Consider the following 26,552-nt stretch of genomic DNA (forward strand, 5'->3'; position numbering starts at 1 on the left):
TTAGAACAGTACAGGTAGATGAAGGAGAATCCTCTTGAACAGACAGGTAGATGAAGGAGAATCATCTTGAACAGAGAGAGATGAAGGACTATCCTCTTAGAACAGTACAGGTAGATGAAGGAGAACAGTACAGGTAGATGAAGGAGAGGAACAGTACAGGTAGATGAAGGAGAATCCCATCTTAGAACAGTACAGGTAGATGAAGGAGAATAAGAACAGTACAGGTAGATGAATGAGAATCCTCTTAGAACAGTACATGTAGATGAATGAGAATCCTTTTAGAACAGTACAGGTAGATGAAGGACTATCCTCTTAGAACAGTACAGGTAGATGAAGGAGAATCCTCTTAGAACAGTACATGTAGATGAATGAGAATCCTTTTAGAACAGTACAGGTAGATGAAGGAGAATCCTCTTAGAACAGTACAGGTAGATGAAGGAGAATCCTCTTAGAACAGTACATGTAGATGAATGAGAATCCTTTTAGAACAGTATAGGTAGATGAAGGACTATCCTCTTAGAACAGTACAGGTAGATGAATGAGAATCCTCTTAGAACAGTACAGGTAGATGAAGGAGAATCCTCTTAGAACAGTACAGGTAGATGAAGGAGAATCCTCTTAGAACAGTACAGGTAGATGAAGGACTATCCTCTTAGAACAGTACAGGTAGATGAAGGAGAATCCTCTTAGAACAGTAGAGGTAGATGAAGGACTATCCTCTTAGAACAGTACAGGTAGATGAAGGACTATCCTCTTAGAACAGTACATGTAGATGAAGGAGAATCCTCTTAGAACAGTAGAGGTAGATGAAGGACTATCCTCTTAGAACAGTACAGGTAGATGAAGGAGAATCCTCTTAGAACAGTACAGGTAGATGAAGGACTATCCTCTTAGAACAGTACAGGTAGATGAAGGAGAATCCTCTTAGAACAGTACAGGTAGATGAAGGAGAATCCTCTTAGAACAGTACATGTAGATGAAGGAGAATCCTCTTAGAACAGTACAGGTAGATGAAGGAGAATCCTCTTAGAACAGTACAGGTAGATGAAGGAGAATCCTCTTAGAACAGTACAGGTAGATGAAGGACTATCCTCTTAGAACAGTACAGGTAGATGAAGGAGAATCCTCTTAGAACAGTACAGGTAGATGAAGGAGAATCCTCTTAGAACAGTACAGGTAGATGAAGGAGAATCCTCTTAGAACAGTACAGGTAGATGAAGGAGAATCCTCTTAGAACAGTACATGTAGATGAAGGACTATCCTCTTAGAACAGTACAGGTAGATGAAGGACTGAACAGTACAGGTAGATGAAGGACTATCCTCTTAGAACAGTACAGGTAGATGAAGGAGAATCCTCTTAGAACAGTACAGGTAGATGAAGGAGAATCCTCTTAGAACAGTACAGGTAGATGAAGGACTATCCTCTTAGAACAGTACAGGTAGATGAAGGAGAATCCTCTTAGAACAGTACAGGTAGATGAAGGAGATCCTCTTAGAACAGTACAGGTGGATGAAGGACTATCCTCCAGTACAGGTAGATGAATGAGAATCCTCTTAGAACAGTACAGGTAGATGAAGGAGACCTCTTAGAACAGTAGAGGTAGATGAAGGAATCCTCTTAGAACAGTACAGGTAGATGAAGGACTATCCTCTTAGAACAGTACAGGTAGATGAAGGAGAATCCTCTTAGAACAGTACAGGTAGATGAAGGAGTCTTAGAACAGTACAGGTAGATGAATGAGAATCCTCTTAGAACAGTACATGTAGATGAATGAGAATCCTTTTAGAACAGTACAGGTAGATGAAGGAGAATCCTCTTAGAACAGTACAGGTAGATGAAGGAGAATCCTCTTAGAACAGTACATGTAGATGAAGGACTATCCTCTTAGAACAGTACAGGTAGATGAAGGACTATCCTCTTAGAACAGTAAAGGTAGATGAAGGACTATCCTCTTAGAACAGTACAGGTAGATGAAGGAGAATCCACTTAGAACAGTACAGGTAGATGAAGGACTATCCTCTTAGAACAGTACAGGTAGATGAAGGAGTCCTCTTAGAACAGTACAGGTAGATGAAGGACTATCCTCTTAGAACAGTACAGGTAGATGAAGGAGAATCCTCTTAGAACAGTACAGGTAGATGAAGGAGAATCCTCTTAGAACAGTACAGGTAGATGAAGGACTATCCTCTTAGAACAGTACAGGTAGATGAAGGACTATCCTCTTAGAACAGTACAGGTAGATGAAGGACTATCCTCTTAGAACAGTACAGGTAGATGAAGGAGAATCCTCTTAGAACAGTACAGGTAGATGAAGGAGAATCCTCTTAGAACAGTACAGGTAGATGAAGGAGAATCCTCTTAGAACAGTACATGTAGATGAAGGAGAATCCTCTTAGAACAGTACATGTAGATGAAGGAGAATCCTCTTAGAACAGTAGAGGTAGATGAAGGACTATCCTCTTAGAACAGTACAGGTAGATGAAGGAGAATCCTCTTAGAACAGTACAGGTAGATGAAGGACTATCCTCTTAGAACAGTACAGGTAGATGAAGGAGAATCCTCTTAGAACAGTACAGGTAGATGAAGGAGAATCCTCTTAGAACAGTACAGGTAGATGAAGGAGAATCCTCTTAGAACAGTACAGGTAGATGAAGGAATCCTCAGTTAGAAAGGAGAATCAGTACAGGTAGATGAAGGACTATCCTCTGAACAGTACTAGATGAAGGACTAACAGGAGAACAGTACAGGTAGATGAAGGAGAATCCTCTTAGAACAGTACAGGTAGATGAAGGAGAATCCTCTTAGAACAGTACAGGTAGATGAAGGAGAATCCTCTTAGAACAGTACAGGTAGATGAAGGAGAATCTATCCTGTCTATCAGGTAGATGAAGGAGAATCCTCTTAGAACAGTACAGGTAGATGAAGGACTATCCTCTTAGAACAGTACAGGTAGATGAAGGAGAATCCTCTTAGAACAGTACAGGTAGATGAAGGAGATCCTCTTAGAACAGTACAGGTAGATGAAGGACTATCCTCTTAGAACAGTACAGGTAGATGAAGGACTATCCTCTTAGAACAGTACAGGTAGATGAAGGACTATCCTCTTAGAACAGTACAGGTCTATCCTCTTAGAACAGTACAGGTAGATGAAGGATATCCTCTTAGAACAGTACAGGTAGATGAAGGAGAATCCTCTTAGAACAGTAGGAAGTGTAGCTCAGTTTCGACCTCATTTTGTGGGCAGTGTGCACATAGCCAGTCTTCTCTTGAGAGCCAGGTCTGCCTACCTTTCTCTCTCTCTCTCTAGCTATGGATTCTAGGGCTAATCTAAGCTAGCATTGCTCACTGTCATTCATTGAGATTACAGTCAGGTTTAGCATAGTTTTGGTAGTTTAGCGTGTGAATGTTTCGATGCTGACATCCTATGCACCTCTCTTGGAGGTGTCATTTTGTATCATCTTGTGAGCACCTTGATAAATTGTTGCAGGGAACTTGTCTGAGATAGGCTGCCATTACAATTCTCCCATCTTGTAATAGCTTTGCTCAGCAGGATAAGAACAGTGTGAAAACACGTTGTTTGTCTCCCACACGTGGTCTATCACAGAATGTATCAGATCACATATTTGTGTGTGTGTGGTTTGTGTGTGTGTGTGTGTGTGTGTGTGTGTGTGTGTGTGTGTGTGTGTGAGTTTTGAGGGGGCTGCTGCAATCTCCCTGGTGCAGCATGATTCTGTCAGCACATCTCTCACACACACACGCGTTCACACACAGTGAACCACACACGCCACATACGCACGCACACAGATATCACTTGGTTCAGATCTCTTTCACACATGTAGATCGTGAGAGGCTGGCAGGGAGATATGGAGATGCTGTGAAATAGCCCTCGTTTCTCCTCCTCCTCTCTCTGTCTCTCTGTCTGTCTCTCTCTGTCTCTGTCTCTCTTTCTCTCTCCCTCTCTCTCTCTCTCTCTCTCTCTCTCTCTCTCTCTCGTTATCTGCCTGTGTGTGTCTCCCTGTCTCTCAGTGTCTGGCCCTATAAATAGGGGATGCTGGCTGGCTCTAGCCTCTTGCCTGAATTAATGGAGGAGGGTGGAGATCAGAGACACAGCCAAGAGGAATCTTGCCTCCTACAGTAGCTAAATAATAAATTAGAAACACAACCTCACATGTGGTGTGTGTGTGTGTGTGTGTGTGTGTGTGTGTGTGTGTGTGTGTTGGTGGAGTGTTACTATCCTTGTGGGGACCAGAAGTAAGACAAGGACAATTCGGACAAGTGGGGACATTTTAGGCTTAGGAGTTAGGTTTAGGGTTAGGATTACAATTAGGGGTTTGATTTAGGGTTTGGGTTAGGGCTTATGTTTAGGGTTAGGAGTTATGGTTATGGGTTTGCAATTAGGGATTGTGGTTATTGTTTGGTTAAGGGTTATGTTTAGGTTTAGCCTTAGGGGTTAAGGAAAATAGACTGTTGAATGGGAATCAATTGTTTGGTCCCCACACGGATAGTAAAACAGGAGGGTGGAGATCATAACTACACTCCTCTGTCTGTCTATAAATAACAGGAGGGTGGAGATCATAACTACACTCCTCTGTCTGTCTATAAATAACAGGAGGGTGGAGATCATAACTACACTCCTCTCTGTCTGTCTATAAATAACAGGAGGGTGGAGATCATAACTACACTCCTCTCTGTCTGTCTATAAATAACAGGAGGGTGGAGATCATAACTACACTCCTCTCTGTCTGTCTATAAATAACAGGAGGGTGGAGATCATAACTACACTCCTCTGTCTGTCTATAAATAACAGGAGGGTGGAGATCATAACTACACTCCTCTGTCTGTCTATAAATAACAGGAGGGTGGAGATCATAACTACACTCCCTGTCTGTCTATAAATAACAGGAGGTCTGTCTGGAGAGGAGAGATGGGTTCTCCCTAGTCTGTCTGGAGATTGGAGAGATGGGTTCTCCTAGTCTGTCTGGATTGGAGAGATGGGTTCTCCTAGTCTGTCTGGAGTGGAGAGATGGGTTCTCCTAGTCTGTCTGGAGAGGAGAGATGGGTTCTCCCTAACTGTCTGGAGAAGAGAGATGGGTTCTCTAGTCTGTCTGGAGAAAGAGATGAGTTCTCCTAGTCTGTCTGGAGAGAGAGATGGGTTCTCCTAGTCTGTCTGGAGAGGAGAGATGGGTTCTCCCTAGTCTGTCTGGAGAAGAGAGATGGGTTCTCCTAGTCTGTCTGGAGAGGAGAGATGGGTTCTCCTAGTCTGTCTGGAGAGGAGAGATGGGTTCTCCCTAGTCTGTCTGGAGAGGAGAGATGGGTTCTCCTAGTCTGTCTGGAGAGGAGAGATGGGTTCTCCCTAGTCTGTCTGGAGAGGAGAGATGGGTTCTCCTAGTCTGTCTGGAGAGGAGAGATGGGTTCTCCTAGTCTGTCTGGAGAGGAGATGGGTTCTCCTAGTCTGTCTGGAGAGGAGAGATGGGTTCTCCTAGTCTGTCTGGAGAGGAGAGATGGGTTCTCCTAGTCTGTCTGGAGAGGAGAGATGGGTTCTCCTAGTCTGTCTGGAGAAGAGAGATGGGTTCTCCTAGTCTGTCTGGAGAGGAGAGATGGGTTCTCCTAGTCTGTCTGGAGAGGAGAGATGGGTTCTCCTAGTCTGTCTGGAGAGGAGAGATGGGTTCTCCTAGTCTGTCTGGAGAGGAGAGATGGGTTCTCCCTAGTCTGTCTGGAGAGGAGAGATGGGTTCTCCTAGTCTGTCTGGAGAGGAGAGATGGGTTCTCCTAGTCTGTCTGGAGAGGAGAGATGGGTTCTCCTAGTCTGTCTGGATTGGAGAGATGGGTTCTCCTAGTCTGTCTGGAGAGGAGAGATGGGTTCTCCTAGTCTGTCTGGAGAGGAGAGATGGGTTCTCCTAGTCTGTCTGGAGAGGAGAGATGGGTTCTCCTAGTCTGTCTGGAGAGGAGAGATGGGTTCTCCTAGTCTGTCTGGAGAGGAGAGATGGGTTCTCCCTAGTCTGTCTGGAGAGGAGAGATGGGTTCTCCTAGTCTGTCTGGAGAGGAGAGATGGGTTCTCCCTAGTCTGTCTGGAGAGGAGAGATGGGTTCTCCTAGTCTGTCTGGAGAAGAGAGATGGGTTCTCCTAGTCTGTCTGGAGAGGAGAGATGGGTTCTCCTAGTCTGTCTGGAGAGGAGAGATGGGTTCTCCTAGTCTGTCTGGATAGGAGAGATGGGTTCTCCCTAGTCTGTCTGGAGAGGAGAGATGGGTTCTCCCTAGTCTGTCTGGAGAGGAGAGATGGGTTCTCCTAGTCTGTCTGGAGAAGAGAGATGGGTTCTCCTAGTCTGTCTGGAGAAGAGAGATGGGTTCTCCTAGTCTGTCTGGAGAAGAGAGATGGGTTCTCCTAGTCTGTCTGGAGAAGGAGAGATGGGTTCTCCTAGTCTGTCTGGAGAGGAGAGATGGGTTCTCCTAGTCTGTCTGGATTGGAGAGATGAGTTCTCCTAGTCTGTCTGGAGAGGAGAGATGGGTTCTCCTAGTCTGTCTGGAGAAGAGAGATGGGTTCTCCTAGTCTGTCTGGAGAGGAGAGATGGGTTCTCCTAGTCTGTCTGGAGAAGAGAGATGGGTTCTCCTAGTCTGTCTGGAGAGGAGAGATGGGTTCTCCTAGTCTGTCTGGAGAGGAGAGATGGGTTCTCCCTAGTCTGTCTGGAGAGGAGAGATGGGTTCTCCTAGTCTGTCTGGAGAGGAGAGATGGGTTCTCCTAGTCTGTCTGGAGAAGAGAGATGGGTTCTCCCTAGTCTTTCTGGAGAGGAGAGATGGGTTCTCCTAGTCTGTCTGGAGAGGAGAGATGGGTTCTCCTAGTCTGTCTGGAGAAGAGAGATGGGTTCTACCTAGTCTGTCTGGAGAGGAGAGATGGGTTCTCCTAGTCTGTCTGGAGAGGAGAGATGGGTTCTACCTAATCTGTCTGGAGAGGAGAGATGGGTTCTGCCTAGTCTGTCTGGAGAGGAGAGATGGGTTCTCTCTAGAATGTCTGGAGGAAATGACTGCTCTTACAACCTGCACTCTCTCCTCTCCTCCACAATAGAAAATCTCAATTTAAAAAGATGGTAAAAAGCGTCCCGTTTGAAGCCACTTTGATCTCACCCGAGGGTAAAATCAGAGATAATGTTCTCTGATACGTTTTACTACGTTATGAATAGCATCAACCTTTACACTTACTAAATGTCAGTGCAGTTGCTCTGTGAGTGTTAGTATGGGCGAGCTACTTCCATTTTTCCTCAAAATCCTTTCCCAGGTAATTGCATAGTTTCTCATCTGCAAGAGTGTTTTGGTGGACTCTTTAGGCAGAAATGTTGGATGCATCCACAGAAAAATGTTAACTTCCAGCAAAGCTGTAAATGTCTGATGATGATGTGTGGAAGGTGTCACCAAAGCATGACTGAACTTTTCTAGATATTGAGATGCTCCACCGCACAGGAAAGAGTCATTTCCAGTTTTGGAGTGGAAAGGGGGTGCACACACACACACACACACACACACACACACACACACACACACACACACACACACACACACACACACACACACACACACACACACACACACACACACCACGCACGCACACACACACACACACACACACACACACACACACACACACACACACACACACACACACACACACACACACACCACGCACAAAACACACACACACACACACACACACACACACACACACACACACACACACACACACACACACACACACACACACACACACACACACACACACACACACACACACCTGTACGCACACAAATGCACAAAGATATACATGCCTGTGCGTACGCACAAACACGGACAAACACACACCAATATCATGAACAGCAGTGCCTTCTCTATAAACCCATAGTGATGGGACATGATGTCCCTGTGATGATCTCCTCTCTCTCTGCCCCTTCCCCCCTCCCTGCTGTCACCCACGACCAATTTGAGTGACATCGGTCATCCACCAATGACGGCTCATTAATCAAATGCAGTTGACACTGGGAGCGCTGGATGTTGTTACCATGGAGACAAGGAGGCACTGCCCTCTGCACAGAGTGGAACTCTCCCGTCTGTTTCAGCCCTGCCCCAGAGCACTGGCACTCAATACCAGTGCCAGTCAGTGCCAGTCAGTGCCAGTCAGTGCCAGTCAGCATTGGCATGGTTATAAATCATAGTGATTAACTATGAACCAGAGATGTGTCCTATATGTATTGACTGAAGAGGAGTGAAGGGTGTCTGTGTGTGAGCTGATATTGATATCTGATAATCATGAAATAACCCAACACCCATACCTTCACTCATACTCCCCTCCTTCTCTCCTCCTCTCTTTCTCACTTCCTCTCCTTCACTCCTACCTTGTTTCTCTGTGTGTAACCAGGCGATAACTCTGTATCTCTCTCTCTGTGTAGATGACGAGGGTACCAGTGGAAGCCTGTGGCCAGTACTCCACCTGCAGCGAGTGTCTGGGCTCAGGAGACCCTCACTGTGGCTGGTGTGTCCTGCACAACATGTAAGTGCAATACAAAGCAATTTACATCAGTTTGAAGTTTTCTGAAATGTTTTCTACAATACTGCTGTCGAGTGGTATTGATCAAATGTGACTCATGAACAGACAGGTGGTCTGTGTTTGGCTGGGTGGGTTGAGTAGGGATGAGACGCCTGGGCCAATGCACTTAGGGGCCTTACTGCCACTCCCAGACTCAGATAGGGTTCCTGGGGATAGGCCTGCTGCCAGGCCCCTCAGATCCATTACCAACCAAAACCCCTGGCCTCGTTTACCTTCCAGAAACCAGACTCCTCTGGGAGTACAAAGACCATGATTACTGCCAGGGCACTGATGGACACAGGGAGACAGGACAGGGAGACAAGACAGGGAGACAAGACAGGGAGACATGACAGGGAGACAGGACAGGGAGACAGGACAGGGAGACATGACAGGGAGACATGACAGGGAGACAAGACAGGGAGACAAGACAGGGAGACAGGACAGGGAGACAGGACAGGGAGACAAGACAGGGAGACAGGACAGGGAGACAGGACAGGGAGACAGGACAGGGAGACAGGACAGGGAGACAAGACAGGGAGACAGGACAGGGAGACAGGACAGGGAGACAGGACAGGGAGACATGACAGGGAGACAGGACAGGGAGACAGGACAGGGAGACAGGACAGGGAGACAGGTCAAGGGAGACAGGACAGGGAGACAGGACAGGGGGAGACAGGACAGGGAGACAGGACAGGGAGACAGGGAGACAGGGAGACAGGACAGGGAGACAGGACAGGGGAGACAGACAGGGAGACAGGACAGGGAGACAGGACAGGGAGACATGACAGGGACACAGGACAGGGAGACAGGACAGGGAGACAGGACAGGGAGACAGGACAGGGAGACAGGACAGGGAGACAGGACAGGGAGACAGGACAGGGAGACAGGACAGGGAGACAGAACAGGGAGACAGAACAGGGAGACAGGACAGGGAGACAGGACAGGGAGAGAGGGAGGAAGAAAACTCAGAAGAACTTAAGGCGGATATGGGTACCGTGATAGCCCACACATAAGAAAACTCTTTCTTAGGGCGGATATTGACTCACTCTCTCTCTCTCTCTCTCTCTCTCTCTCTCTCTCTCTCTCTCTCTCTCTCTCTCTCTTTCTCTCTCTTTCTCTTTCTCTCTAACTCACTTGCTCTTTTTCACTCATTGACTCACTCTATTCATCTCTCTCTTACTCTTACGCACTCACTCACATTCTCTCTCTTTCTATCTCTGTCTTTCACTCTGTATCTCACACTCTCTCACACACATTGTCGCTGCCAATCCCCCATACCCTCACTCCATCCCCCCCTCCACTGTATTGGAGTCAGAGATAGTGCTGGCTAGAGGCCCTAGGGGCCAGGTATATTTCTCACTCCACTTTAAATTGAAAATTGGATTCTTGTGCTCTTGCTGATCGCCCTGGGGTGGTGTGTGTGTGTGTGTGTGTGTGTGTGTGTGTGTGTGTGTGTGTGTGTGTGTGTGTGTGTGTGTGTGTGTGTGTGTGTGTGTGTGTGTGTGTGTGTGTGTGTGTGTGTGTCTGTGTGTGTGTGTGTGTGTGCGCGTGCGTGTGTGTGTGTGCTCTCCACTCCCCACCCCTCCTCTGTGTATCGGTGGAGCACATCTCAGGCAGGTGTGCTTAGCACCTCCAGCCCTACACGGCCCTGCTGGCACACAGAGGACCATAGAAGGGCAGAGAAGTTGCAGCTACTGTGACAGAGAAAACACAGTGGAACTAAAGCATTACACCATAAACGGGGATGGGAGCGACAAACTGGAAGAGACAGAGAAATATACACTGAACAAAAATATAAACGCAACATGTAAAGTGTTGTTCCCATACACACAAAAAGCACATTTGTTTACATTCCTGCTAGTGAGCATTTCTCCTGTGGCATATCAAGAAACTGATTAACAGCATGATCATCACACAGGTGCACCTTGTGCGGGGGACAATAAAATGCCACTCTAAAATGTGCAGTTTTGTCACACAACAAAATGCCACAGCGTGCAATTGGCATGCTGACTGCAGGAATGTCCACCAGAACTGTTACCAGATTATTTTATGTGAATTTCTCTACCATAAACCGCCTCCAACATCGTTTTAGATAATCTGTCAGTACATTCAACCCACCTCAAACCAGCAGACCTGTCGGCGAGTAGTTTGCTGAACAGAGTGCCCCATGGTGGCGGTGGGGTTATGGTATAGGCAGGTATGGTTTGGGATCCTGAGGCCCATTGTGAGGCCAATTTTTTCAAGGTATCTGTGACCAACAGATGTATATCTGTATTCCCAGTCATGTGAAATCCATAAATTAGTGCCTAATGAATTTACTTCAATTGATTGATTTCCTCATATGAACTGTAACTCAGTAAAATCTTTGAAATTGTTGCATATTGCGTTTATATTTTTGTTCAGTATATATACACAGTTCCTTTAGAAAGTACTCACACCCCTTGACTTTTTCCACAATTTTTTGTGTTAGAGCCTGAATTTTAAATGGATTAAATGTTTTAGGTCGCTGGCCTACACACAATACCCCATCAAATTGATGAAAAGTGGTGTTGCAAAAAAACCACACATTTCTTTCCACAGGGCCAGGGGGTGAGACAGGGATGCAGCTTAAGCCCCACCCTCTTCAACATATATCAACACATTGGCGAGGGCACTAGAACAGTCTGCAGCACCCGGCCTCACCCTACTAGAATCTGAAGCCAAATGTCTACTATTTGCAGATGATCGGATGCTTCTGTACAGATTCTGTCAGACCTGGGCCCTGGCAGTAAATCTCAGTAAGACAAAAAGAATGGTGGTACAAAAAACGTCCAGTTGCCAGGACCACAAATACAAATTCCATCTAGACACCGTTGCCCTAGAACACACAAAAAACTATACATACCTCGGTCTAAACATCAGCGCCACAGGTAACACCAAATAATGCATACAGAGCAGAATTAGGCCGATACCCACTAATTATCAAAATTCAGAAAAGAGCCGTTAAATTCTACAACCACCTAAAAGGAAGCGATTCCCAAACCTTCCATAACAATGCCATCACCTACAGAGAAATGAACCTGGAAAAGAGCCCCCTAAGCAAGCTGGTCCTGGGTCTCTGTCCACAAACACAAACAGACCCCACAGATTCCCAGGACAGCAACACAATTAGACCCAACCAAATCATGAGAAAACAAAAAGATAATTACTTGACACATTGGAAAGAATTTACAAAAAAATTAGAATGCTATTTGGCCATAAACAGAGAGTACACAGTGGCAGAACACCTGACCCAAACTTTGACTATGTACAGATTCAGTAAGCATATAGCCTTGGTATTGAGAAAGGCAGCCGATGGCAGACTTGGCTCTCAAGAAAAGACATGCTATGTGCTGACTGCCCACAAAATGAGGTGGAAACTGAGCTGATCTTCCTAACCTCCTGGCAAATGTATGCCCATATTAGAGACACTTATTTCCCTCAGATTACACAGACCCAGAAAGAAATCAAAAACAAATCCAATGTTGATAAACTCCCATATCTACTGGGTGAAATACCACAGTGTGCATCACAGCAGCAAGATTTCTGACCTGTTGTCTCAAGAAAAAGGCAACCAGTGAAGAACAAACACAATTGTAAATACAACCCATATTTACGTTAATTCATTTTTCCTTTTGTACTTTAACTATTTTCACATCCTTACAAAACTTTATTAAGACATAATATACATAATATACAGTACTTCCGGCGCCGACAGAGACTCCTCACTTCGCGTTCCTAGGAATCTATGCAGTATTTTGTTTTTTTAATGTATTATTTCTTACACTGTTACCCCAGGGAATCTTAAGTCTTATTACATACAGCCGGGAAGAACTATTGGATATAAGAAGTTGATCTTATATCCAATAGTTCCTCCCAACTCACCAACATCCTCTCAACTCACCAGCATTATGACCAGGAATAGGACTTTCCCCGAAGCGGATCCACTGTCTGGTCCACCACCCAGGACAATGGATCGGATCCCAGCCAGCAACCCAAAACAACGGTGTCGCAGAAGGGGCAGACGGAGCGGTCTTCTGGTCAGGCTCCGTAGACGGGCACATCGGGCACCGCTCCCGAGTATGCAACTTGCCAATGTCCAGTCTCTTGACAACAAGGTAGACGAAATCCGAGCAAGGGTTGCCTTCCAGAGAGACGTCAGAGATTGTAACATTCTCTGTTTCACGGAAACATGGCTCACTCGGGATAAGTCATCAGAGTCGGTACAACCACCTGGTTTCTTCAAAGATTTGGGCCGACAGAAACAAACATCTCTCTGGTAAGAAGAAGGGCGGGGGTGTATGCCTTATGATTAACGAGACGTGGTGTGATCATAACAAGTCATTTTGTTCACCTGACCTAGAATTCCTTACAGTCAAATGCCGACCACATTATTTACCAAGAGCATTCTCTTCAATTATAATCACAGTCGTGTATCTCCCCCGCAAGTAGACCCATCGACGGCCCTGAAAGAACTTCATTGGACTCTATGTAAACTAGAAACCACATATCCTGAGGCTGCATTTACTGTAGCTGGGGATTTTAACGAGGCTAATCTGAAAACAAGGCTCCCTAAATTTTATCAGCATATCGAATGCGCGACCCAGGCTGGCAAAACCCTGGATCATTGTTATTCTAACTTTCCCGACGCATACAAAGACCTCCCCTGCCCTCCTTTCGGAAAATCTGACCACAACTCCATTTTGTTGCTCCCAGCCTATAGACAGAAACTAAAACAGGAAACGCCCGTGCTCAAGGTCTGTTCAAAGCTGGTCCGACCAATCGGATTCCACGCTTCAAGATTGCTTCAATCACATGGACTGGGATATGTTCCACATATCGTCGGACAACAACATTGATGTATACGTTGATTCGGTGAGCGAGTTTATTAGCAAGTGCATCGGTGATGTTGTACCCACAGTGACTATTAAAACCTTCCCTAACCAGAAACCGTGGATTGATGGCAGCATTCACGTAAAACTGATAGTGCGAACCACGGCTGTTATCAGGGCAAAGCGACCGGAAACATGACCGAATACAAACAGTGTAGCTATTCCCTCCGCAAGGCAATCAAACAAGCTAAGCGTCAGCATAGAGACAAAGTAGAGTCGCAGTTCAACGGCTCAGACATGAGAGGTATGTGTCAGGGTCTACAGTCAATCACGGACTCCAAGAAGAAAACCAGTGCAGCAGCGCCTCTTCAACATCAAGAGGCTGATCAAAAACACTCACAAACTTCTACAGATGCACAATCGAGAGCATCCTGTCGGGCTGTATCACCGCCTGGTACTGCAACGGCTCCCCCCACAACCCAAAGGCTCTCCAGAGGGTAGTGAGGTCTGCACAACGCACCACCAGGGGCAAACTACCTGCCCTCCAGGACACCTACAAAACCCGATGTCACAGGAAGGCCATAAAGATCATCAAGGACAACAACCACCGAGCCACTGCCTGTTCACCCCGCTACCATCCAGAAGGCGAGGTCAGTACAGGTGCATCAAAGCTGGGACCGAGAGACTGAAAAACAGCTTCTATCTCAAGGCCATCAGACTGTTAAACAGCCATCACTGGCTGCTGCCAACATACTGACTCATCTCTAGCCACTCTAATAATTAAAAATTGGATGTAATAAATGTATCACTAGCCACTTTAAACAATGCCACTTTATAAATTGTTTACATACCCTACATTACTCATCTCATATGTATATACTGTACTCTATACCATCTACTGCATCTTGCCTATGTCGTTCGGCCATCACTCATCCATATATTTATATGTACATATTCTTATTCATTACTTTACATTTGTGTGCATAAAGTAGTTGTTGTGAAATTGTCAGATTTCTTGTTAGATATTACTGCATGGTCGGAACTAGAAGCACAAGCATTTCGATACATTCGCATTAACATCTGCTAACCATGTGTATGTGACAAATACATTTTGATTCGATTTGAAAGGACATTTGAAATGTCTTTATTCTTTTTGAACTTGTTCCCTGTAAATTTGTATTGTTTATTTAGCTTTTGTTTATTATCTATTTAACTTGCTTTGGCAATGTTAACATATGTTTCCCATGCCAATAAAGCCCTTGAATTGAAATTGAATTGCCAAAATCAGAGAACACAGCTAGTAAGTGAGGAAAGAGTGACGCAGAGAGAGCTAGTGACAGAGGGAAAGTAAGGAGGTGCTTGTAAAGTGTGTGTGTGTGTGTGTGTGTGTGTGTGTGTGTGTGTGTGTGTGTGTGTGTGTGTGTGTGTGTGTGTGTGTGTGTGTGTGTGTGTGTGTGTGTGTGTGTGTGTGTGTGTGTGTGTGTGTGTGTGTGTGTGTGTGTGTGTGTGTGTGTGCGTGCGTGCGTGCGTGCGTGTGTGTGTGTGTGTTGTTGATGTCTCAGGGGTGGAGAGTGCATTAGCAGACAGAGAACACAGCCTTGGTGTGTCTGTGTTGCTCCACCAATGGAGGTCAGAGGCAAAGTCACAAAGTGAGACCTTGTTTGTGTCATCTACTCTCCTTTCCTTCTCCTCTCACCATAGACTCTATTCATCTCTTCTCTCCTTTAGTGTCTAACCATAGACTCTATTCATCTCTTCTCTCTTTCTCCTCTCAACATAGACTCTATTCATCTCTTCTTCTCTCCTTCAGTGTCTCACCACAGACTCTATTTATCTCTTCTCCTCTCCTTCAGTGTCTCACCACAGACTCTATTAATCTCTTCTCATTTAGTGTCTCACCACAGACTCTATTCATCTCTTCTCCTCTCCTTCAGTGTCTCACCACAGACTCTATTCATCTCTTCTCCTCTCCTTCAGTGTCTCACCATAGACTCTATTCATCTCTTCTCATTTAGTGTCTCACCATAGACTCTATTCATCTCTTTCTCCTCTCCTTCAGTGTCTAACCATAGACTCTTCTCTTCCTTCAGTGTCTCACCACAGACTCTATTCATCTCTTCTCATTTAGTGTCTCACCACAGACTCTATTCATCTCTTCTCCTCTCCTTCAGTGTCTCACCATAGACTCTATTCATCTCTTCTCCTTTAGTGTCTCACCATAGACTCTATTCATCTCTTCTCCTCTCCTTCAGTGTCTCACCATAGACTCTATTCATCTCTTCTCATTTAGTGTCTCACCACAGACTCTATTCATCTCTTCTCCTCTCCTTCAGTGTCTCACCACAGACTCTATTCATCTCTTCTCCTTTAGTGTCTCACCACAGACTCTATTCATCTCTTCTTCTCTCCTTCAGTGTCTCACCACAGACTCTATTCATCTCTTCTCTCCTTCTCCTCTCACCATAGACTCTATTCATCTCTTCTCTCCTTTAGTGTCTCACCATACACTCTATTTATCTCTTCTTCTCTCCTTCAGTGTCTCACCACAGACTCTATTCATCTCTTTCTCTCCTCTCCTTCAGTGTCTCAACCATAGACTCTATTCATCTCTTCTCCTTTAGTGTCTCACCATAGACTCTATTCATCTCTTCTCCTCTCCTTCAGTGTCCAACCATAGACTCTATTCATCTCTTCTCTCCTTCAGTGTCTCACCATAGACTCTATTCATCTCTTCTCTCTCTTCAGTGTCCAACCATAGACTCTATTCATCTCTTCTCCTTCCTTCAGTGTCTCACCATAGACTCTATTCATCTCTTCTCTCTCCTTCAGTGTCTCACCATAGACTCTATTCATCTCTTCTCCTTCAGTGTCTCACCATAGACTCTATTCATCTCTTCTCCTCTCCTTCAGTGTCCAACTATAGACTCTATTCATCTCTTCTCCTCTCCTTCAGTGTCTCACCATAGACTCTATTCATCTCTTCTTCATCTCCTTCAGTGTCTCACCATAGACTCTATTCATCTCTTCTTCTCTCCTTCAGTGTCTCACCATAGACTCTATTCATCTCTTCTCTCCCTTAGTGTCTGTGTGTGTGTGTGTGTGTGTGTGTGTGTGTGTTACCATGTGTGTTAGTGTGTCTGTGTGTGTCTGTGTGTGTAGTGTGTCTGTGTGTCTAGTGTGTCTGTGTTTGTGTGTTTGTGTGTCACCAGTATGTTAGTGTGTCTGTGTGTGTGTCTGTGTGTTAGTGTGTCTGTGTGTTAGTGTGTCTGTGTGTCTGTGTGTCTGTGTGTTAGTGTGTCTGTGTGTTAGTGTGTCTGTGTGTTAGTGTGTCTGTGTGTTCGTGTGTTCGTGTGTCTGCGTGTTAGTGTGTCTGTGTGTTCGTGTGTCTGTGTGTCTGCATGCTAGTGTGTCTGTGTGTTTGTGTGTGTCTGTGTGTTAGTGTGTGTGTGTCTGTGTGCTAGTGTGTCTGTGTGTTAGTGTGTCTGTGTGTTAGTGTGTCTGTGTGTGTGTGTGTGTGTGTGTGTGTGTGTGTGTGTGTGTGTGTGTGTGTGTGTGTGTGTGTGTGTGTGTGTGTGTGTGTGTGTGTGTGTGTGTGTGTGTGCATGTGTGCGTGCGTGTGTGTGTGTGCGTGCGTGTGTGTTTCTCATAGTCCTCTTTGTTCCATGAGATGTTGTTTAATCCGTTTTTAAAGGTCATTTGCTGTCTGCTGAGTAAATGGATTTGGAAGATAGTTCCATGTGATCATTTCTCCGTATAATACTGTTCATTGCCATGAATTTGTTTTGGACTTGGGGACTGTAAAGAGACCCATGGTGGCATGTCTTGGGGACAGTGAAGAGACCCCTGGTGGACTGTCTTGTGTGGTATGTATGGGAGTCTGAGCTGAATGTTATTTGATTGCGTAGGTAATGTAATCAGGTGAATAGCAGCAGTTGGCTATAGACATGGGGTTCTGGCCTGTCACAGCCATTGGTGTGTGACTGCCAGCCAGCCAGCCAGCCAGCGTTATAGGTCTATTGACCTGGATGTCCTTAAAGGCAGAGGTAATTTATGGCCACAGATTGTTCTGTCAGATCGGGACAGATACAATACCACTTGTCTCGTCTATTTCCTCCAAGCGAGCGCTCGCCTGCCTTGCTGCTGTCTTGTCCTGCAGGAGAATTAGTGTCAAGAGGAGAAGGGAAAAGAACAGAAATTGGTCACTTACAGGCGGTCTCTCCACTGTAGGGGAACATGGATTAGAGAGGGGTTGGTTGGTACTACCCAGATGGGGCATAAATGGGTCTCTGGTCTGTTCCACATCCGCCTCTCTGTCTGTTAGTTCTTATTTGATTGAACCCTTATTTCACCAGGTAAGTGTACTGTGAACACGTTCTCATTTACAGCAACAACCTGGGGAATAGTTACAGGGGAGAGGAGGGGGGATGAATCAGCCAATTCCACGCTGTGGATGATTAGGTGGCAATGATGGTATGAGGGCCAGATTGGGAATTTAGCCAAGTTAATTAACACCCCTACTCTTAAAATGAGTGCAGTGTGTTCTTTAGTGACCACAGAGAGTCAGGACACCCTTATATAGGAATATCCCCAATCACTGTCCTGGCGCGTTGGGATATGTTTTTAGACCAGAGGAAAGAGTGCCTCCTACTGGCCCTCCAACACCACTTCCAGCAGCATGTGGTCTCCCTTCCAGGGACCGATCAGAACTGTCCCTGTTTAGCTTTAGAAGCGGGATGTTGGATGGTATACTGCTGGCTGTTCTGTCTGGCTGTTATTCTCCCCCTGCTGCAGTCAGGAAGCATTGAGCGTCTCTCTCTCTCTCTCTCTCTCTCTCTCTCTCTCTCTCTCTCTCTCTCTCTCTCTCTCTCTCTCTCTCTCTCTCTCTCTCTCTCACTCTCATCTCTCTCTCTCTCTCTCTCTCACTCTCTCTTCCTCTATTTGTCTACTCCATGCTCTCTCTCTCTCTCTCTCTCTTTCTCCCACTCTCTCTGTATCCCTCTGTCTGTACATAATTTTTCTCCATCCCACCCTGTCTTGTCTGTCTCCTCTTTCTCTATTCATCTACTTCATGCTCTAACTCTCTCTCTCTCTCTCTCTCTCTCTCTCTCTCTCTCTCTCTCTTCCTTCCTATTTGTCTACTCCATGCTCTCTCTCTCTCTCTCTTTCTCTCTCTCTCTCTTTCACTATTCGTCTACTCCATGCTCTCTCTCTCTCTCTCTCTCTCTCTTCCTCTATTTGTCTACTCCATGCTCTCTCTCTCTTTCTCTCTCTGTCTCTCTCTCTCTCTCTCTCTATTCGCCTACTCCATGCTCTCTCCCTCTTTCTCTATTTGTCTACTCCATGCTCTCTCTCTCTCTTTCTCTATTCATCTACTCCATTCTCTCTCTCTCTCTTTCTCTCTCTCTCTCTCTCTCTCTCTCTCTCTCTCTCTCTTTCTCTACTACTCCATGCTCTCTCTCTTTCTCTCTCTCTCTCTCTCTCTCTCTCTCTCTCTCTCTCTCTCTCTCTCTCTTTCTCTATTCGTATACTCCATGCTCTCTCTCTCTCTCTCTCTCTCGCTCTCTCTATTCGCCTACTCCATGCTCTCTCTCTCTCTATTTGTCTACTCCATGCTCTCTCTCTCTTTCTCTATTCATCTACTCCATGCTCTCTCTCTCTCTCTCTGTCTCGCTCTCTTTCTCTATTCGTCTACTCATGCTCTCTCTCTCTCTATTCATCTACTCATGCTCTCTCTCTATTCGCCTACTCCATGCTCTCTCTCTCTCTTTCTCTATTCGTCTAGTGAGTAGTGAGTGGGTGAGTGTGTTAGTGAGCAAAGGAGGAGGGCACAGAAACATAGAAACAGCATCCTTCTCTGATGGAGACAGGACACCTGATCTCTGGTGCTCCTCCACCTTGCAAGTCTGATTGATTGGCTGAGTCCCCCCCCCCTCTGAATACTTAACAGGGTCCAGGTAACTTGAGCCCCCCACAGCGACGGGACCACAGAGCCCTGGGGCGGCAGCCTTGTGTCCCAAGAACCATGTTTTGTCAGCTGTAAACTCATAACACTGTTCCATGGTTAGAAAGACCAATTCAAAACACAACTCAGACAACCGCCTTGTCTTTTTTCAGGTCTCGCAAGTATTGTTTTTGAAGATGGGTGGAGGGGGAATGGGGGGGGCGCGGAGTCGACAATGCAACAAGTGGGGAGCGGGCGGTGTGTGTGTGTGTTGGGGGGGGGGGGGGAGGTGAAGAGATATATGGCCGTTGTCAGAGGCCCCTGATCTTTCACCGGGAACGGCTGGTTAGTCCGTCACCAAGCCGCGGATTCCTACATTAAAAGGATTCCAATAAAAGCCTGGGAAGATGTTGGGTTGGACGTGCCAGGCTTTTCAATTACCAAGCCATACACTTGGCATACAGACCACTGAGATGCCTCCCAAATGTCTTTCTTTTTCCTACATAATGCATTACCTTTGACCAGGGCCCATAAGGCTAAAGTGGTGCACTATGTGGGGAATATAGTGCCATTTGGGATGCAACCTGGGTTTATTCTTCGCCCCCTTGTCGTTTCCTTATCCGTCCTGTAGATGTTTCTACCATTGGTTAATGTGAGCCGATCCATATGTGGCCTCACTGATTGAATATTGCGATATCTGCCAAATTGAGTCCTCTTTTGGAATGATCATGCGGAAAAATCAATTACGGAAAGTCTATCAAGGATGGACTGTATCGACTGGCATTGTGTCAAGCAAGGCATCAATTTGGTGTCAATTCTGACTGCATCGGTGTCTCATGGTACAAAGTCACTCCCATTGTATGACAGAGAATTCACACGGACAGTTAACCTCTCTGTCTTCAAGGATTCTATGCCCCTCCATCCCTCCCTCCTCCTCCCCACCCCTCCTCCTCCCCCTTTCCCTCCCCCTCCTCCATCCACAATCACCTCCCCACCCTCCCCTACCCCCTCCCCCTTCCACCATCACCCCCCACCCCTCCTCCTCCCCTTACCCTCCCCCTCCTCCTTCCACAATCACCCCCCACCCCCCACTCCTCCTCCCCCTTCCCTACCCCCATCACCCCCCAACTCCCCACCCCTCCTCCTCCCCCTTCCCTACCCCCTCCCCCTTCCACTATCACCCCCCCACCCCTACCCCCCTTCACTACCCCCTCCCCCTTCCACCATCACCCCCCACCCCACCCCTCCTCTCATCGATACATAGTGGGAAGGGGGCAGAGCGGATGGACATTGGGCTGTAATGGACACTCAGACACCCCTGGATCTGGGGCCAGAGGGAGCAGCAGACTGCTGCAGATAATACACTATTGATCCACACACACACACACACACACACACACACACGCTAATCAAGCTTCCCAATGGGTACAAACATCAATTCAACATCTATCCCACGTGGAAAGAACGTTGATTCAACCAGTGTGTGCCCAGTGGGATATCTGCTCTTTACATCCCAGCGGGTTGCTTCTGCCCCACTGTACTCAACTCATCTGTACGATACCAACTCAATCACCAGCACTTTTCTCATCTCTGCTCAACTCATTTGTCACTCATCTCTGCTCTGCAGGTGCTGTAGCATTTCAAAGGGTATGTCTGAAAAAACACTGAGAGGATCTGCTTGCCTTGGCACCTTCCCTTGGTGCCTGCTGGTTAAACATGAATTCCTATCAGTAGGAGATCAGAGTGCAGAGGTCAACACATTCATTACTATCAGTAGGAGATCAGAGTGCAGAGGTCAACACATTCATTACTATCAGTAGGAGATCAGAGTGCAGAGGTCAACACATTCATTACTATCAGTAGGAGTTCAGGGTTTAGAGGTCAACACATTCATTACTATCAGTAGGAGTTCAGGGTGCAGAGGTCAACACATTCATTACTATCAGTAGGAGATCAGAGTTTAGAGGTCAAAACATTCATTACTATCAGTAGGAGATCAGAGTGCAGAGGTCAACACATTCATTACTATCAGTAGGAGTTCAGGGTGCAGAGGTCAACACATTCATTACTATCAGTAGGAGTTCAGGGTGCAGAGGTCAACACATTCATTACTATCAGTAGGCGTTCAGGGTGCAGAGGTCAACACATTCATTACTATCAGTAGGAGTTCAGGGTGCAGAGGTCAACACATTCATTACTATCAGTAGGAGATCAGAGTGCAGAGGTCAACACATTCATTACTATCAGCAGGAGTTCAGGGTGCAGAGGTAAACACTTCACTTGTGTTCTCACCCGGGTCAGTTGTCTGGTCTCTAGAGCGTAATCATTAGATTCTCAACTGACCCCTGGGATCACACACACACACACAGGGCTGCTTCCAGAAGAGAACACAGATAGCATCTGCACTCCCCCAGAGAGACCCCCAGACGTAACGCTTATCCAGCACCCACTCCTCTGTGTGTGTGTGTGTGTGTGTGTGTGTGTGTGTGTGTGTGTGTGTGTGTGTGTGTGTGTGTGTGTGTGTGTGACACTCCTCTCCCTCTTGTCTCTATCAGTCCCCTTTGTCCTTCCCCCCTCCTCCCTCAATCTCTTTACTTATAAGTCAAGTGAGGTCAATACCATTGCTAGTGAAGCATGAATAGGCTAATCCAGCCAGTACATAGAACATGTCCTGGGGATGTGATGGGGAAGCTCCAATGTCCCTGAGGAGGGAGGACAGCTGAACAAACACACTTCCACACAATAGCCCCTGGCCAGAGGAGGGCTGGAGGTGGAGGGATGAGGGAGATGGAGGGATGAGGGAGAGGTACGAAGAAGAGAGGGGGTGGTAGCCCGATGGAGCGAGTCTACATTTGATTAAGAAGGGGAGGAGTGGGAGGGGTGGGCCCACTAGAGGAGAGATACTGTGACAGTGAATTAACAATGCATTAACTCTCTCTCTTCAGTCCCTTAGTGTCCTGACAACCACTACCTTCCACTAGCCTGACCTTCTGATTACCAGCTCAATCAGCATGGCTGGAAACTACTGTTGAGACACATGAACACACACACACATGAACACACACACACACACACACACACACACACACACACACACACACACACACACACACACACACACACACACACACACACACACAGACACAGACACAGACACGCACACGCACACGCACACACACACACACACACACACTCACCCGTTCACCCAACCAAGCCACTGAAAAAGCACAGACAACACCGTCCAGCCCCTAAGGGTCTCTGTAATCACCAAAAAGGCAGCATTTAGAATGAGCCACCCTATTGTTGACGAGAGAAGGAAAAATATCTTCATTGCTCATTCAGTCTCCCTGGCTTCACCCCTTTTAAGTGCTAGCTGCCGGAAACAAAAGATGCTAATTAAGTTAGCGTCGTCTGTGTTCAAAGCAAGGTCCCACTGGAGATCAAAGCTAGTGAGTCAGCCAAGACATAACATTATGACTACTGTGTACCAAATAGAACCATATCCCCTCTTAAGTGCACTAACTTTAACCAATGTCCATGGTGATCTGGTCAGAATGAGCGCACTATATAGGGAATAGGATGCTCTTTGAGATGTAGGCCTTGGCTGTCCTGGAGAAGTGGCCACGTCACCTTTGGAAAGAGGGAATGACGAAAGAGAATGAGGAAGAGGGAAAGAGGAAGAGGGAATGAGGAAGAGAGAATGCGAGAGAGGAAGAAATGGAAGGAAATGAGCTGTCTTTATTTTGCACCACGTCGATACAGGGCCAAGGGGAAATAAAGGAAGGAAAATAGTGGTCAGGTCATGTGAACAGGAAATAAACTTCCTAATTTCTCAATTACTCACCATGTTTGGCCTTGTCTGCCCAATGAGAAATCTTTGTTTTGACATGTCTTATTCAAACTGACCAATGAAAAGTTCAAGTGCTTTTAGTGCAGCCAACATCCAACAACCTCCACTTTCTTCTGATAGAGTCAAGGCCAATATTATAATAATAAGGTACTCTATTCCCTATTTAGTGCAGTAGTTTTTACCAGGGCTGTCAAACGTAGTGCACTACATAGGGAATAGAGTGCCTTTTGGGACTCACACCCAGACTGAAACTGACTCACTAGACTCTAGGGGAGCCTTGGGCGGCCAACGCTTTTGTCTAAACTGTTTCTCAGATAGTTTATTGTTCTCAATCAACCTTGAAACAACCTCCTGGGTCCAGAGTCTGTACAAAACCACAGCTGCTGGCTCCCTGCTCCTCTCCTCCTCTCATCCTCCTCTCCTCTCCTCCTCTCATCCCCCTCTCCTCCTCTCATCCCTCTCTCCTCTCCTCCTCTCATCCCTCTCTCCTCTCCTCCTCTCATCCCTCTCTCCTCTCCTCCTCTCATCCCACTCTCCTCTCCTCCTCTCATCCCTATCTCATCTCCTCCTCTCATCCCCCTCTCCTCTCCTCCTCTCATCCCTCTCTCCTCTCCTCCTCTCATCCCCCTCTCCTCTCCTCCTCTCATCGCCCTCTCCTCTCTCCTCTCCTCCCCCCCCCCTCTCCTCCTCCTCATCCCCTCTCCTCCTCCATCCCCCTCTCCTCTCCCTCCTCCTCTCTCTCTCCTCCTCTCATCCCCTCTCCTCTCCTCCTCTCACCCCCTCTCCTCTCCTCCCTCTCCTCCCTCTCCTCTCCTCTCTTCTCAAAGCTTGTATTAACTTTATAGATCTCTTCTTAGATGAGCTGTTAGTCTGGCTAGCGAGGAAGAGGAGAATTCAGATCAATAATGCAGGGGAGGAAGTCAACAGGGACAGGATGGGAACTGACTTTGTGTGTGGAGTGGGGGTACACGTGTGTGTGTGTGTGTGTGTGTGTGTGTGTGTGTGTGTGTGTGTGTGTGTGTGTGTGTGTGTGTGTGTGTGTGTGTGTGTGTGTGTGTCGTGCACGTTCGTGCACTTTCCTTACCCTTACATTATAATAGATGTAGTAGACATTATAGCACAACGTTTCTTTACACAGTCAGTGCTCATACACACACACATATGTATTCCTGACTTTGTGTGTGTGTGTGTGTGTGTGTGTGTGTGTGTGTGTGTGTGTGTGTGTGTGTGTGTGTGTGTGTGTGTGTGTGTGTGTGTGTGTGTGTGTGTGTGTGTGTGTGTGTGCACGCTCATGTGTGGGTGTGTGACTTCAACCCCCATGCATTATTCAAAGCCACTGGAATAACACTGACAAAAGAACCAATCCCTCAGAGAGCCAGTCAACACTAAGCCTCAGCTGTCAATCAAGCCGTCTCGCCTATCAAATCTCTGCCGTGTGGTGATGCAGGACTTATGCTAAATCACGTCTCAGTCAAACTCCCCTGCAGGTGAGCTTTCATCCCTGATCATCGTCCCTTTCATCCTTCCCCGTCTCTCTCTAGTAACATTCATCCGCTGACTGTTATCCATAAACAAGCGGTATTAAATATACAATAACCCCACAGCTCTCTTAATAAAACGTTGATGTTTTTATTGCTCTGTCATTTCATGTATGTGTGTATTATGTATCATATACAGCATCTGAGTGGATCCCCAGATATCCTATACATTCACAGCTCCTCCTCTCCACTGCCAGTCAACACAGATTACTCTCTGGGGTTCCGTCATTGTAGTAGTGTTGTGGGAAAATTATGGGAACGTTGTGGGAAAGTTACGGGAATGTTGTGGGAAAGTTACGGGAACGTTGTGGGAAAGTTACGGGAACGTTGTGGGAAAGTTACGGGAATGTTGTGGGAAAGTTACGGGAATGTTGTGGGAAAGTTACGGGAACGTTGTGGGACAGTTATGGGAATGTTGTGGGAAAGTTACGGGAACGTTGTGGGACAGTTACAGTTACGGGAACGTTGTGGGAAAGTTACGGGAACGTTGTCAAGACTTTGGCACGTTGCTGCCGCGCGCCACTGTCAGGTGTCATTTTTGGGGAGCGTTTACGGGAGCGGAATTACACTGTCAGTCTGTCCGTCATGTGTGACACGAAGACAGATTGGGAATCATATTTTGAGAAATGACATTGTCAAGGTGAATGCCTTGTCCTGGCATTGGACAGGTGAATGTGAGGCATTGTTTATATTATGATTTGACAAGTGTCAGTGTGGAATGGATCCAGCTAATGTTGTCACATCTTTATATTTGTTTTGGCTTCTACTCCACAGTGAAATGTATCAATCTTTACCTATTCATTCTCCATACTGTGTGTGCACATGCCTATGTTTGTCTGTCTGTGCATGTGTGTTCAGAGACTAGGGCCTGATGTTAATAATCTGTTGTATGTTCAGAGACTAGGGCCTAATGTTAATAATCTGTTGTGTGTTCAGAGACTAGGGCCTGATGTTAATAATCTGTTGTATGTTCAGAGACTAGGGTCTAATTATAGTAATCTGTTGTGTGTTCAGAGACTAGGGCCTAATTATAGTAATCTGTTGTGTGTTCAGAGACTAGGGCCTAATTATAGTAATCTGTTGTGTGTTCAGAGACTAGGGCCTAATTATAGTAATCTGTTGTGTGTTCAGAGACTAGGGCCTGATGTTAATAATCTGTTGTGTGTTCAGAGACTAGGGCCTAATTATAGTAATCTGTTGTGTGTTCAGAGACTAGGGCCTAATTATAGTAATCTGTTGTGTGTTCAGAGACTAGGGCCTAATTATAGTAATCTGTTGTGTGTTCAGAGACTAGGGCCTGATGTTAATAATCTGTTGTGTGTTCAGAGACTAGGGCCTAATTATAGTAATCTGTTGTGTGTTCAGAGACTAGGGCCTAATTATAGTAATCTGTTGTGTGTTCAGAGACTAGGGCCTAATTATAGTAATCTGTAATCTGATTGTGTGTTCAGAGACTAGGGCCTTATAGTTAGAGACTAGGGCCTAATCTGTTGTGTGTTCAGAGACTAGGGCCTAATTATAGTAATCTGTTGTGTGTTCAGAGACTAGTGCCTGATGTTAATAATCTGTTGTGTGTTCAGAGACTAGGGCCTAATTATAATAATCTGTTGTGTGTTCAGAGACTAGGGCCTAATTATAGTAATCTGTTGTGTGTTCAGAGACTAGGGCCTAATGTATAACAATCTGTTGTGTGTTCAGAGACTAGGGCCTGATGTTAATAATCTGTTGTGTGTTCAGAGACTAGGGCCTGATGTTAATAATCTGTTGTGTGTTCAGAGACTAGGGCCTGATGTTAATAATCTGTT

General features: G+C 46.2%; 1 protein-coding gene across 1 annotated transcript in view; it reads left to right on the plus strand.

Annotated features, from left to right (window-relative positions):
• The window catches only part of LOC135515626 (plexin-A4-like), a 448,288-nt gene that overhangs the window by 255,015 nt on the left and 166,721 nt on the right, over nt 1-26,552 (plus strand). Inside the window, 1 exon segment of the mRNA XM_064939255.1 lies at nt 8,432-8,532. Within this exon segment, the coding sequence (XP_064795327.1) occupies nt 8,432-8,532 (101 nt within the window).

The sequence above is a fragment of the Oncorhynchus masou genome, chromosome 27, assembly GCF_036934945.1.
Source record: "Oncorhynchus masou masou isolate Uvic2021 chromosome 27, UVic_Omas_1.1, whole genome shotgun sequence".
In the NCBI taxonomy this organism is placed as follows: Eukaryota; Metazoa; Chordata; class Actinopteri; order Salmoniformes; family Salmonidae; genus Oncorhynchus; species Oncorhynchus masou.